Source organism: Bos grunniens, chromosome 2 (assembly GCF_055505025.1).
Source record: "Bos grunniens cultivar Pamir isolate PY7600 chromosome 2, Bosgru_T2T1.0, whole genome shotgun sequence".
Taxonomy (NCBI): domain Eukaryota; kingdom Metazoa; phylum Chordata; class Mammalia; order Artiodactyla; family Bovidae; genus Bos; species Bos grunniens.
Genome location: NC_141166.1, coordinates 19,504,997 through 19,519,528, shown reverse-complemented (window position 1 = coordinate 19,519,528; position 14,532 = coordinate 19,504,997). Strand labels below are relative to the sequence as shown.

Below are 14,532 nucleotides of genomic sequence, written 5' to 3'. Positions count from 1 at the left end.
CCCAAGAGACCCAGGTTTGATCCCTGGGTCCAGAAGATCCCCTGAAGAAGGAAATGGCAACCTACTCCACTATACCTGCCTGGAGAATTCCATAGACAGAGGAGTCTGTCTGGAATGGCACGGTCCATGGAATGTCAAAGAATCAGACATAACCGAGCACAAAGGAACAAGATTACACTTCACACTCTTCTATGGTGTGTTAGCTCATTACCCTAAGTAGATATTAGTTTGCAATTTTTAATCATATCAAGTCTAAAATAGTAGTCATGACTTTGACACGCAGAAGATGTGGATTCTACTCTATCACACATCTGTACCACTGCTTGGGAATAAAACCTTTTTTTTTTTTTTTTTGGTGGTTGATTCAAGTAGGGAGAAATATTTCAGTTCATAAAGAGGACTCCAAAAATAAATTCCACAAATTGTGTCCCTCCATAGGTAGAAGTTCTATCACCGAGTAGTTCAGAATGTGATCTTATTTGGAAATAGCATCAGTACAGATATAAATAGTTAAGCTAGAATGAGATCATACTGGATTAGGGTGGGCCCTCAATCCAATGTGATCAGTGTCTTTATTAAAAAAGGAAATTTGGACATGGAGACAAACACACAGAGAGAACGCAATGCAAAACCTGGAGAGATGCGGCCACAAGCCAAGAAATGGGAAAGATGGCCAGCAAACCACCAGAAGCTGGGAAGGAGGCATCAAAAAGATTCTTCCTCATAGCCCTCAGAAGAAATCAATGCTTCCCACACTCTGATTTGAGACATCCATCTCCTAGAACTCTGAGACTGTACGTTTCGGCTGTATAAGCTGTCTGGCTTGTGGTACTTTGTTACAGCAGCCCTGAGAAACTAATAACTAAGGGACCAAGAGACCTCCCTGGTGGTGACCTCCCTGGTGGTCCAGTGGTTAAGACTTCACCTTCCAGTGCAAGGGTTGCAGGTTTGATCCCTGGGCAGGGAGCTTCCCTGGTGGCTCAGACAGAATCCGCCTATAATGTGGCAATGAAAGTGAAAGTGAAAGTCACTCAGTCACGTCTCTTTGTGACCCCACAGACTATTCAGTCCATGAAATTCTCCAGGCCAGAATATTGGAGTGGGTAGCCTTTGCCTTCTCCAGGGGATCTTCCCAACCCAAGGACTGAACCCAGGTCTTCTGCATTGCAGGTGTATTCTTTACCAGCTGAGCCACAAGGGAAGCCCAAGAATATTGGAGTGGGTAGCCTATCCCTTCTCCAGCGGATCTTCCCAACCCAGGAAGCAAACTGGGGTCTCCTGCATTCAGGAGGATTCTTTACCAGCTGAGCTATCGGGGACCCAGGTTCAGTCCCTGGGTCGGGAAGATATCCTGGAGAAAAGAACTGGTGACCCACTCCAGTATTCTTGCCTGGTAAATTCCATGGACAGAGGAGCCTAATGGGCTACAGTCCATGGGGTCACAAAGAGGCAGACACGACTGAGCAAATACACACACACAAGGTATCAAGAAGTTAAGTCCAAGCGAAAAAAAAAAAAACACAGCCTCTCAGCCTTACCATGGTCCCCCAGCCCCCAGTCCCGTGCCCAGGGAGCATCCTCAGAAGACACAGAAGGTAAACAGCAGTTTCTGCTGCATCATAAGTGACTTGAACACCAGGACGCCACACACACCTAAGGAAGCCGGTTCCTGGTGTAAACACATCAAAGCACGCAGTGGGCAGAAGAGTCTACAGAATCTGTGTGTTCATCCTCATACCCACAATTACAGAGAAACCATGAGGAAGGGCTTGTCATGAAAGGATTAGGACGGATGTACCGTGAAGAAAGGATAACGATTAAGGAGTCCCTTTCTCCTGGCACGTCTCTCTCCCTGCACACACAGGCAGCAGCCGTCATGGCTACTAGATGAAAAAGAAGAGGTGGCACAGGAAGTCAAGGGTGATGACTCCTAATGTCATTTAGTGTCAGTCCCTCCCTTGTGTCTGACTCTTTGCCACCTCATCGACTATACAACCACTAGGCTCCTCTGTCCATGGGATTCTCCAGGCAAGGATACTGGAGTGGGTTGCCATTCCCTTCTCCTGGGCATTGGCCCAACCCAGGGATCGAACCCAGGTCTCTTGCATCTCCTTCAGTGACAGGCGGATTCTTCACCTCTGAGCCACATGGGAAGCCTACATTATCCTAGTTGGGAAGAGGCAAATCCCAGAGGCTGGCTATCCAACTAGGGACGTCACAGAGATGAACAACATGGATTATTTTGAGAATAAAACCCTGGGCCTCCCTTGGTTCCAGCTGTCTGAAAAACCGTCACCGAGATCTACCCTGAAGGGACTGTCTTCCACATCCCAGCCCAAGATCTTAAGTACCAGAGTGAACTATCTCTTGAAGCACAGTTACTGCCAAGAGGCCCTCCCTCAAGGCACACGGTCTTCTTGGCGTGTGCGTCATTTTCCCAGGATGTTGACCAGAAGTAGAAGAGAAGAAGTGGGAAGAAAGGAGCGGGCATTTAACTGTTCCTCTACTGCCTGTGTTCATTATCTTCCAAATCCACCATAAACAGATTCAAACTCTGCACAAAAAGAAAATGGTATACAGACACAGTGATTTCATCCCAGGATATGAAAGTCAGGCACATCTCAGCCTCAGGAAGTACAGAGACAGACACAGACAAAGGCTGCAGGCTTGGACTTCCCTGCTGGCACAGTGGATAGGAATCTTCCTGCCAATGCAGGGGACACGGGGGTTCGATCCCTGGTAGAGGAAGATCCCACCTGGCACAGAGCAACTAAGCGCATGGGCCACAACTACTAAGCCGGCGCTCTAGAGCCCAGGAACTGCAACTCCTGAACCCCCAGTGCCCAGAGACTACTCTCTGTAACAAGAAAAGCCACCACAGTAAGAAGCCTGAGGACGACTAGAGAGCAGCCCCCGGCTCTCCACAACTAGAAAGCCCAAGTGCAGCAACGAAGGTCCAGGGCAGCCAAAAATAAACAAATAAAAAGACAGCAGGTTTCATGTCATGAGTGTACTAGTGTGTTAGTTTCCTTCCTGTTGCTGCTGTTGTTGTTGCTGTTTTACTCACTGAGTCGTGTCTGACTCTTTGCAATTCCATGGATTATAGCCTGCCAGCCTCCTCTGTCCATGAGATTTTCCAGGCAAGAATACTGGAGTGGGTTACCATTTCCTCCTCCAGGGGAGCTCCCCAAACCAGGGATCAAAATTTTGTCTCCTGCATTGGCAGGTGGATTCTTCACCACTGAGCCACCAGGGAAGCCCTAAACAAATAAATAAAAAGGCAGCAGGTTTCACGAGTGTACTGGCACATTAGACACCTTGGGCTGCTGTAACAGGTCACCACAGATTGGACGGCTTAAAACCACAAAAACGTCCTCTCTGGCAGTTCTGGAGGCTGGAAATTGAAAGCCAAGAGGTTGGTAGGGCCATCCTCCCTCCAAAGGCTCTGGGAAGGAATCTTTGCTTGACTCTTATGGCCTCCGGTGGTTGCCAGCCATCCTTGGCTTTCCTTGGCTTGTTATTGCTGTTGTTCAGCCACTAAGCTGTTTCCAACTCTTTGGGACCCCATGGACTGCAGCACGCCAGGATTCCCTGTCCTTCACCATCTCCCAGAGCTTGCGCAAACTCATATCCATTGAGTCGGTGATGCGGTCCAACCATCTCATCCTTTGCCACCCCTTTCCCTCCTCAGTCTTTCCCAGTATCAGGGTCTTTTCCAATGAGTCAGCTCTTCACATCAGGTGGCCAAAGTATTGGAACTTTGGCTCCAGCATCAGTCTTTTCAGTGAATATTCAGGGTTGATTTCCTTTAGGATGGACTGGTTTGATCACTGGCTTGCAGTACCACAACTCCATCCTCTGCCTCCATCTTCACTTGGCCCTCTCTGTCGAGTCTCCTCTGTGTCTTCAAATCTCTCCTTATACAGACATCGAGTGTAGGGCTCACCCTAACCCAGTATGACCTCACCTTTACTCAGTTACATCTGCACAATCCCAATTTCCAAATAAGGCTATACTCACAGGTCCCAGGGTTAGGATTTCAACATGTCTTGATGGGAAGGGAAGCGATTCTACCCATCACGATGAGTAAGACACAGAGACCAGGGGTTAATCTGAATCTTGGTCCCTAAGTAGCCATGTCAGGTGGATACAAGTAATAAAAAATCTAACTAACAAAAATGAACTAACTTCAAAAAGCAGGAGGTGGTAATTTTTTCACCACTAGAACCTCCCTTATCAAATTAAGACCTCAGTTACAACAAATGAGGGGAGGAGGAGGAGATGGAGGCTGCTAGACGTGGAAGAGCAAGAGGAAGGACCCAGTAGCAGCAGAACGGACTGAGTGAGAGGGCTCACTGTGACTTTGGTAGCACTGAAACAGGCCAAACGCACACAGCAAGTCTGTGCTTTATCCTTAACAGCATCCTTTTCCAGTTCTTGGCCTGAGGGTTTGGACCTGGTGAATGCACGGATGCTTTATCACTGGAGAGCAGCTAAATTGGGATCACAACTTTTTTTTCTGTTTTTTAAGTTAACATAAAATGATGGTAATGGATTCTACTAGTCTCTAAGGAGGTCTTGGGACAAACATCTCAACTATTTCTTCTTGCTCTACTTATATAAAGCCTCAGTTTAGATTTGTGCCCCGGGGGGCGGGCAGGGGGGCACAGCTGAGCAGAAGCACACTGCAGCTATTGAGTGCTTCTGAATTGGTTTTATTTGCTGACCACTAAGGAGTCCCTAAACTGCTGCTATTCGAGGAGTCAGATAGCCCTGCGCAAGGGAGCCTGATCGCCATTAGCCGTGGGGCTGGCCAGCGCCAGCTGTTTCAGGATCCGATCTACAGGATGAATTCATTTTATGGAATGGAGTCAGTGCAAGCGAAGAGGGAGGAGAGGGACAATCTGGAACATCAAACAAAGTGCAAAATGTTGCCTAATGCTCCAAGATAACCCAGGACAGTCAACATCAAACAGCCCATTAGGCAACAGGTAACCAAAGGGCAGAGAGGTTTTTTGTTTTTGTTTTTCTTTTAATTTTCCAAGGCAAGCATTTTGCAAGTCACTTGGTAGAGATTATGCTCTTGAACTCTCCACCTCCTCCCTCCATTCCCCACAGTTCTGGTCTAAACGGGGAACAACTGCAGACGTGATCAGGCTTTATCACCTGCTTTCAAGGTCTCGAGTCTGTCAAAACTCTGAGAAAGACCTAACGCTGTAAGATAACATTTTACTTCCGCAAGACCTCAAATTGATGAGAAGGCCAAGTTTTTTTTAGGAAGGATAAGGCCAGATGCTCTGCGCTTTCTCAACTATGAGGGTTGAAAAGAATAGCAAAACGTAGGATCGATTTAGTGAGAAACCTGTGAGTCCGTAAGAGCAGCTATTGCTTATTTCTAAGCAATTGCTCTTGAACTCTCCGAACTCCCCCCTCCCTTCTCCACGTTTTTGGCTTCAGTGGAGAATGACTGCAGACGTGATCAGGCTTTATTGCCAGCTTTCTAGGTCTCTAGTTTGGATAAATGCCATGTGCTCCAGCTCAAGAGACTCTTAAATGGCACTTGGGAATTACAGCTTGAGGACAATACACACAGCTTATTCCCCACCAGAGATGTGGGCCACCAAAAATGGGGTAACCTTTGGTCAACACAGGCAACCACACCAATTCAACAAGAGATATGAAAGTGGCCTCTCACAACCAACGAGACCACCACTCATTCTACTGATTAATAACAAGAGCACCCACACAAGTAAGCATCATACTCCACCTTATCCTTCCAAATAATAATAATAACTGCTTAAGAAGATCCAGAGCTAAACCTCCTGGTTCAAATTCCAGTTCAGTTCACGCCTGGCTTCCGGACTCTGGCCAGATCATTTGAACTCTCTGGCTTTCAGTTTCTTTATCTATAAAATGGGGATAAAAGCAGTTATGGGAAGCAGATGAGCTCGATAATTCAAATAAAACTCTTTAACGCTGTGCCACACACCCAGCACGTGCACCATAAAAGTGCCTATTGTCATGACCCACCTTGCTCTGGTTTCCCCCTGTCAATTTGTTCTGCCTGGAAAAGGGTCAGATTTACCAAGGTTTTCTCTCTGCCTGATGGGCCTGGTCAAATGGGCTCCAGCTGATGCTTTAGAAGGGTCCCCTGTCTACTTTCTCCGGGAAAAAGTGGAAATGATAACCACAGAGAAATAAGTCGAGAACAATTGAAGATCCACACCAAGGCAAGATCAGCCCGATATGACAAGGCACAGAAAGGGCAGGAAGATCCTATGGGAAAAGCACTCTGATTTCCTGTAATTGCCAAGTGGTATTTAGGCACAAACGCCAACCTTTCTATCGGCCAAAAGTTGAGCAAGAAGTCAAAGGAAAAAGTTCTTCAGGATCTGGTTTCCTCCCTACCCTTCCTCATTTCACACTTTTGGAGGTTCTAAGTTACAGCCACTGATCAAAATGTGAATGAAAATAAATAAATGAACAAAATGGTGAGAGGGAGACAACAGCCAACTTTATCAATGAAAGTTCTGTATTTTCTGGATCTGCCATGGTGGGTTAGTCGCTAAGTCGTGTCCGACTCTTGCAACCCTGTGGACTGCAGCCCACCAGGCTCCTCTGTCCATGGGCTTCTCCAGGCAAGAATACTGGAGTGGATTGCCATTTCCTACTCCAGGGGATCTTCCCTACCCAGGAGTCAAACCCGGGTCTCCTGCCTTGCAGGCAGATTCTTTATCGACTGAACTATGAGGAAATCTGCCATGAAGACAGTTTAAGATCAGCCAAAACAGGAAAACTATTGGAACCTTTATAGACTGCCTCATAAGAAGACCGTCACACACAGACTCCACAATTAGAATCTACTAGAACTTTTTCCCATACCTTTCTACTACCACATCCCACTCTGTCCTTGTAATAACTACACCACAGGCAAGGATGCCCTGGTCTCCTTCATTCCAAACTCAGTCTCCAGTCATCTTTCTCCTGCTCTCCACCTTTCCAGGGCTCCCAAAAGTGTGTCTGGTAGTGCACAGAAGTCAGATGTTCTGAGGAAAGACACACTCCTTATGGCTGAGTCCACACTCCTGCGTGGACAGTGAGTCTGTCACTGCTCACGCATCTGCCTGGCCCAACAATGAAGATAATCAGGCAATCCCGGCAAACTGTAATATATCGAGGCCCAAAGTCATCTCATCTCTGTTTTTAAAAAACCAATACTTAGCCTTTTTCTACTGGAAAGTCCCCTTTCACTTTTTTGAGAAGAGCCTGTTTCAAATCAGCTTCTTTAAAAATTCATAATTCTCCTGAGTCCTTCTAAAAAAAAAAAGTCTGCTGTGCAAAGGAGAAGGTAAAAAGGGAAGAATTCATATTTATTCATTTCTAAAAGTTGAGGTGGTGATTTAAATCTTCACATCCCCTTTGATCCTATTATAATTTTAATGGCAGAATCTCCCAGCGAGGGCTCCAGTGGGATGTTAACAGAAGTTTTAACATTCAGGGGAGCAGATGAACTGTGTGACTGAATGAGAAATTCCCCAGCTCAGCCCTGCTAGAAGCAACAGGTCCCTTTGCCTGTCCTGGATTTGGGTCAAATAGCGAAGCCTCAAATCAGAAAGTAGCAGCATTATTTTGTTTGGCAAAGGAGCAGGGTTTGATAACGGTAATCCACTCTGATTAGGGATGCTATTTCCTGAGCAAGAGAGCTGGTTACTGGACTCGAATTAGTTGGAGGGTGACCCTCTAGCTTAAATAAAGTCCAGCCACACTCCCTGGACCACAAACCCTTTGAACGGGCATCAACCTATAGGGACTAATCAAGTCAATTCACTGAGATGTCCTTTTCTTCCCTCACCTCTTCCATTTCCAGGTGTCAGTACAAGAAATTGACTCCTTAGTCCTGATAGGAAGCCCTGGGAGCACTTCCTTGAAGCAGTTTCTTCACTCAAGCTCATCTAAATTAGAATGTTTGCATTAAGAATTAATGAGGGAAAAATTCATGAGGTTATATGAGACAGTTAAAAAGATTTGTGTAAGGAGGGTGGGGTTTCGACTCCACTAACAACTGGGATTCATCATCATTTCCCCATTGAACAGCTCTCCCTCGCCATCACCATGGCCACAACATCTGGTCATGGAAAACATCCCATTCACTGAAGAATCAGAAACCAACGTTCCTATATGGTGGTGCCTTGAAGGACGAAATAAAAAAAAGCGGGGGCAGGGGGGAATCCCAGACAGCAAACAGAGCCCATGACAAAAATAAACACAAAGAATGTAAATAAAATATTATTACAAGCAACTCACTCACCACCTCACCCTCAACAACTCTCTCCCCCAGAAGCAAAAAGCAAAAATATCCAAATTCTGTTCTAAAGAACAGTAGAACTGCTATTGGGAAGAAGCTATGAATACAAAGGTTTTTCTCCACTTTTATAATGTCAAGGTTTGAGACATACTTTTATAAAGAGGACCAGGCCTGGTGAATCATTTAAATTTGGGGAGCAGGAAGTTAAGCCCTGTGTTGATAAGTACCTTCCAGGGGTGACCTGATCTTAGTGACAAGCCATGTTTAACCTAAGCTTTCAAATGTGGAACCCCCCTGCTCTTTCAATCTGACACTTGAAGAAGAAAACAAGAATGCACTGCGAATGCACACTGTTAATAAACCAGGCTCACGCCAAATGCACGTGTGTACATTTCACAGAAGAGCCAGAAGGCCCTTTCTAGAGAGGAACAACTGCCATGCAGAACGCAAGCCAGAGCTAGCCCCTGCCAAGGGTCACGTGCTGCGGAGCACACAGGAGTCCCTACATGAAAGACGCCAATAGAAATAACTTCAAGAGGCAAAAATCCACAAACTCCGCAGAGGCATGGATTCCCCAGGCCATAAAAGCCACCGGCAGGAATTCTAGCCTCATCTCTCCAAGAGCTCCACTCCTCACTCAGATGGGAAAACCCTCCACCTCCGCTCAGTCACTCCTTCCTTTAGCATAAATTCACTGCCCTGAACGAAAGGAAAAACGCACATGTACAACTGGCAGCTGATGCCAGTCCCGAAATACACTTACATCACCTCTGGCCAATGGCTCAGAGCCCGATGTTGACTCTCGGAGTTAGGAGGCCAGTCAACCACCTCCCCATCTTCAAGGCTAAAGATCTCTTTCCTTGCTCAGTGGGTTGGAGACCCTTGGGGATTGGCCTGGGGTCTCAAGCTCTTACTATGAAACCCCCTCCCCAAAACGACGAGCCCAGGGAGGCTCAGAAAGGGGTCTTGGGGCATCTATTTCTGCTCAAAGCAATGCCCTCTGCAGGTTAATCCTCAGCATGAGAACCCACAGGCAAAGGTTAGTTAGCTTCTCCTAGCATCTCAGAGACAGTCTGGCCCTTCAAATTTTCATTGAAAACCTCGAAGCCAGCCAGGGCTTGGGCCTCCCTGTCCCAAATCTTCAAATACATTCGGCATCCAACCATGCTGTATTTTACCACTTAAACACTTCTTCAAAGTTTACTACGAAACAATGTGGCTCTGAGCCTGCCAAAAGTTTAACTGCAGGATTCAGTAGATTTTATCTGGCAGGGTAGCTGCCCTTCCTCCGCAGAATGTTTTCCAGGGAAAGCAGTCATCAGACCTTACAGTCGGGGTGATTTGGGGGTTCCGAGTGTCACTGAATGAGCCCCTCTCAGAAACAACGCCCCACTTTCTCACTTTGACCACCCGGCCCCTTCCCAACTCCCTGGCTCCTGAATCCAAATTAAAGGCAGTTAGACATTTCAGCAGACAGCAGTGGAAAAAAAAATTTTTAAGAGATGACCCCAGGGCATAACTATTCCTGGCTGAACTTCACTTTTGATTTTCAAATATCTGGGGGAGCCTGGGTTCAGGGGAGATGAGGCGAGAGGGCCAACAAATAAGAAAAAATAGAATAAGTAGCATACCATGACCAAGCCAAACCAAGCTTGAGGATTTCCAAATTATATTGGCAAACAAATGCTTTCACAAATCATTTGTTCTGTCTTTCCCGGAGACAAAAAAATAACAACAACAACAATAATAATAATAATCTGGATGCAAAAATCCTAACCCCAGACCAGTAAACTGTGTCAGTGGAAACCAATCTAAAATTGCTGGTCAGAAAGTCCAATCTTATATAAATCTCCAGGCGCACTAGCCCCCAAGGCAAAAGTTGTGATGCCCAGAGCTAAGCCTTCTTCAATTTCATCACCCCCAGCTCCCCGACCGGGTATCTGGCAGCTGGGTGAAACCGACAGCAGCAGGTTCTAATCTTTGTGTCTTTCATGACCGCTTCAGGCAAACCCTTGCAAGAGGTGCTCTGGTCCTCGGGTCCGAGCACCTCCTCCTCCACGCTGGCCCCCAGCCCCCCGCGACCCCTTACCTGCAGGCGCTCCGTGGCCGGCTGCCACATCTTCCAGCCGCGGGGTTGGGCACTGGAGACGCTGGCAAGACTCTGTCGATGGGCGCCGGCAGGGTGGGAGGCGGCAGGGGCTGCGGTTCCGCTTCACATCTGGGGTGGGCGTCCGCGGGAGGTGCGTCCCGGAGCCGGCGACCGCCGCGGGGTGGGCTCTCGGGTCTGCGAGCGCGAGGAGGCGGCGCGGCGCTCGGCGGCCGGCAACTTGTGGGCACGGCGGCGCGCCGGCTGTCCTGGCGCAGCTGCGAGAGGACTGCGCAGCTCCGCCCGGGCCCGCGAGCGCACGGCGGCGGCGGCCGCTCCCTCCTCCCCCGCCGCCGCCGCCGCCGCCGCCGCCGCCGCCGCCCGGACCTGCGCGCTCTGAGCATGCCCGGGGCCGGCGCCCGCCCGGGGGGCCCGCATACCCTGCCGCGGGGGACCCCGCATCCCGGCGCGGAGGGTGTGGGCAGGCCAGAACCCACAGCCTGCCCCCGCCCCCCGACCCTCGAGGAAGCCCCGGGTGGGATAGGATCTGGGAGACTGAAGAGCCTGCAGAAGGGGGCTTCCTGAAGCCAGAACTCACGTCGCCCCCACTGGGGGTCCCAGGCTTTCGGTCGGTCAGCAGGGATCTCTGAACCGGCCTGGGTCTTGACTGGCACTGTACCCACAGAATCCCATTCATGCCTCCCCCTGGAGTTAACTGAGCATCTGTTAGGCTCCAGCCCCTGTGCTAGATTCTGAGAATACAGTGGCGCAAAATAGAAGACTCCCGAGCTCCGTTCTAGTTGGAGAAGATGGTCAACGACAGAGAACACCCCTGAAAGGTATTTTCTTCCCAACATGTTTCACTCAGCATCTGAAAGGGCGCTCCTCAGTCAGATGCTGAGTGAAACATGTTGGGAAGAAAAGAAAACGGGGCTGATGGATGAAGAAAGGGAGAGGAGAGCGTCTTGCGGGAGGGGAGGGTGGGTCTGGGGGGGGGGGTCGTCTGGAGTAAGAGGGAAAGATGGGCGCACCAAGTGAGGGATGGCATGAAAGGCAGAGGACTGGGGCGCCTGTAACCTGGAGGAGGAAGGTGGCCCGAAGTCCCCCATCCTGCATCCATTCTGAGATCTGCCAGGTCCCTCAGGAAGCTCTGTGAACCCAAACATAAGCCAAGGGTCACCCAGGGTGTGGAGGGTGGTGTTGGCCTCCGTGAAATAACTCCCTTTCCTAAGGAAACCCAGCCCCTCCGATGCCCTTGACAACTGGCTGAGACAAACATGAACATTCCCATCACTTGGATGAAACAATCGAGGCTCACAGAGTGTAGGTGACCATTCAAGTCATACAGCCAGTGAGTGGCTTCCAGGTGGCTTGAAGGCTGGAGCGCTTACTGGCTCCTGCTCTGACCAGGGAAATACCGTGGGATAAGGGCAACCTGCGGGGGCTGGAGGTTAGCAGAGCTGAACAGGATGCGGAAGCTAAGTGGAATCTGGAAACTGATGATGAGGGTGGGAGGAGAAGTGGTAGGAGATGCTTGAGAACAGAAGCAACAGAGAGAGGGGAAGGACCAGGAGATGTTTGGGGAGGGGGGCGGCCAAAGCTGAGAGGCGAGTCCCATGAGGCAGCGAGGGCTGGCAGGAGAAGGGTCTTGAGAGCATATTGTACTGTAGATGCACAGCCTGGGCCCTGAGCTGCTCCGGCACCGTCCAAACTAACACCCACGTCTGGAAGGATCTGCCCATCATCATGCATTGTTGTTGTTGTTCAGGCGCTAAGTGGTGTCCCACTGTCTGCGACCCCATGGACCGCAGCACACCAGGCTCCTCTTTCCTTCACCATCTCCCAGAGTTTGCTCAAGTTCATTTCCATCGAGTCAGTGATGCCATCCAACCATCTCATCCTCTGCCGCCCCCTTCTCCTCGTGCCTTCAATCTTTCCCAGCATCAGGGTCATGCATGCTGCTGCTGCTGCTAAGGCGCTTCAGTCGTGTCCAACTCTGTGTGACCCCACAGACGGCAGCCCACCAGGCTCCATATATTAGAACACTCAGTTCACCAGACCCTCCCAGGACTCTCCAAGGGAAACAAACACACATCTCCCTGGCTTTGGGGAACACGAGATTAACAGAGTCACCCAGAGGAGAGTCACACAGAGGCAGTGCCTATCTAGGACTCTTCTCCAGGGCTCCAGAGAGCTCCTTCCAAACCACACACTTGCTGGTTGATGCCACCCACCCAGGAAGACCCTCAATGCCCTAAGAGCCAGCAGAGCCACAGAGATGCTTCTCAAAGGCTGGTCTCCGTCTCCACCATGACACAGGACTTCCCACTCCTGCCTGACAACCACAAAGACTTTCTCAGCTACTTCCCCAGTCCCTGCTACCTGCTCTGGATCTACCAATAGCTCCTTTCTGATGAGGTGTTGGAATGTCAGCCCTACATGGAAATACACCTCAGATGCTTGGTCATGTGCTCTCTGTTTGGAGATGATATTTTTACTTTTCCAATAACTCATCCAACACACTTCCCACACCTAGAAATTTCCTGCTGCAAATAATAGACCTCCCCAGCCTCCTAATTCTTTTTTTATAAAAATCCCAAAGCAGAGAAAGAGGCACTTCATTACGAAAATCTAGAAAATCCAAATGTGCATGTTAAACCTCTCAGGAAGCTAAAACAGAACCACTCAGTTGCCAGGGATGTTTTCCGACTTCAGCTTTGAAACCATCCTTGGTCGCAGATGCTCCCGTGGAAAAGTGATTTTGTTTTAAATAGCAGTGGGATGAGATAACGGCCTACATTCAAATTGCATTATAGCGTTAAATCCTGTCTTCTCACCTCCGAGTGTAATTAATTGTTATGACTCAGTAATACAGCTTTTAGTTCAGAGTACGATGCTATTTAAGGAGAAAAGGCTTCGGGGCTCTGTTGATTTGGTTTTCAGTTGCCAGTTCCACTTTGCAAGCGGGTTTGGTAAAGTAGTGTTTAAACTCAGAGGACATCCCTAGTTTTAATGACCTTTTTGTCAGGAATCAGGAATCTGGGGCCGGGACATGAGAGTGCAGGTGGAGCCTGGTAGGTGGCAAAAGGAATAGGACAACTCTCCCACCATCAGTTCTGCTCCCAAGCCTTTCCATTCAGGAGGAACCTGCAATAGAGGGTGAATGAAACAGAGACACCTACTGGCCAGAGCCAGGATGTGCATCCATATCTCTCCCAGCCCCTTTCTGGGAGAAGTCACCTCAACCTCCTGGTGAGTCTGAAAATAAAAACAGGGTGGTTCTGAGCAAGGAGTCATTCCTGAAATAAGCAGGATTTGTTTTGGTGGCGTGAGTAGAAATATTAGGCACCCAGGTATGTGTGTAATTTCATGTACTTACTCTCCTGTAATTATCTAAGCAGGTCTAATCTTATTAATAATTACCATTTCAAGGAAAAGGACCACACCAAAAAAAAAAAATTGGCAAGGCCAAGATGAATTATAAACACAATGTTTTGTCCAAGAAAAGAATTCCAACCACATCCAGAAATTCTTATAAACCAGATTTAGTGTAGTTCATGATTCTGAGCCCTAAGGTAAGCAATCTAGATGTTTTTCCATCAGAAGGATGGTGAATTAAGCTGTGACCCAGCAAATCATAAAAATATTAAAATATTATGCAGCCATTGAGGAAAATTATGAATCTACATTGCAGCTTTAAAATGCTTATGCTGTGATAATAGATTTGTTGAAAGTAAGCTACATTGTGTATAATTTTAATACAAGTAGAAAATATGTATCAATTTCAGTAAGTATTGGAGAGAACCTAGGACAATAAGGCCTGAATCTTAGCCTTTGAACTACCTTGGGGAGAACTTTTGGCAAGTCACTGGCCTTGCTGAACCTCAGCCTTCTCATCTATAACAAGGATGGTGATACTTGAGAGCTATTGGAGGCCATGCATGAGTGAATGTGTGCGACATGCCGTGTACATAGTACATGTGCAGAAAACTTTAGTTTTCATCCCTCTTTTTATTACTGAATGTTCAAATTCTCACAAGGTGGCAAAGTGGCCCATGTTTCCTGTGATCCAGTCATTTCCACTTGGAATGTTTGTGGACTTCAATTGTTTGATTTAGTTTTTCCCACGAAAGAGATATGC

The 14,532-nt window shown here is 48.2% G+C and overlaps 1 protein-coding gene across 4 annotated transcripts in view; it reads right to left on the bottom strand.

Moving 5' to 3' along the window:
• PID1 (phosphotyrosine interaction domain containing 1) overlaps positions 1–11,103 on the bottom strand; it is a 265,880-nt gene extending 254,777 nt beyond the window's left edge. For 2 of the 4 annotated variants that reach the window (XM_086337478.1, XM_086337500.1), the window contains exon 1: positions 10,395–10,686. In XM_086337478.1, coding sequence (XP_086193604.1) covers positions 10,395–10,424 — 30 coding nt within the window. In that variant the 5' untranslated portion in view covers positions 10,425–10,686. Of the gene's footprint in view, positions 1–10,394 lie in introns of all 4 variants that reach the window. The other 2 variants (XR_015141163.1, XR_015141169.1) reach the window with 2 other exon arrangements.
• Positions 11,104–14,532: the final 3,429 nt, after the last annotated feature.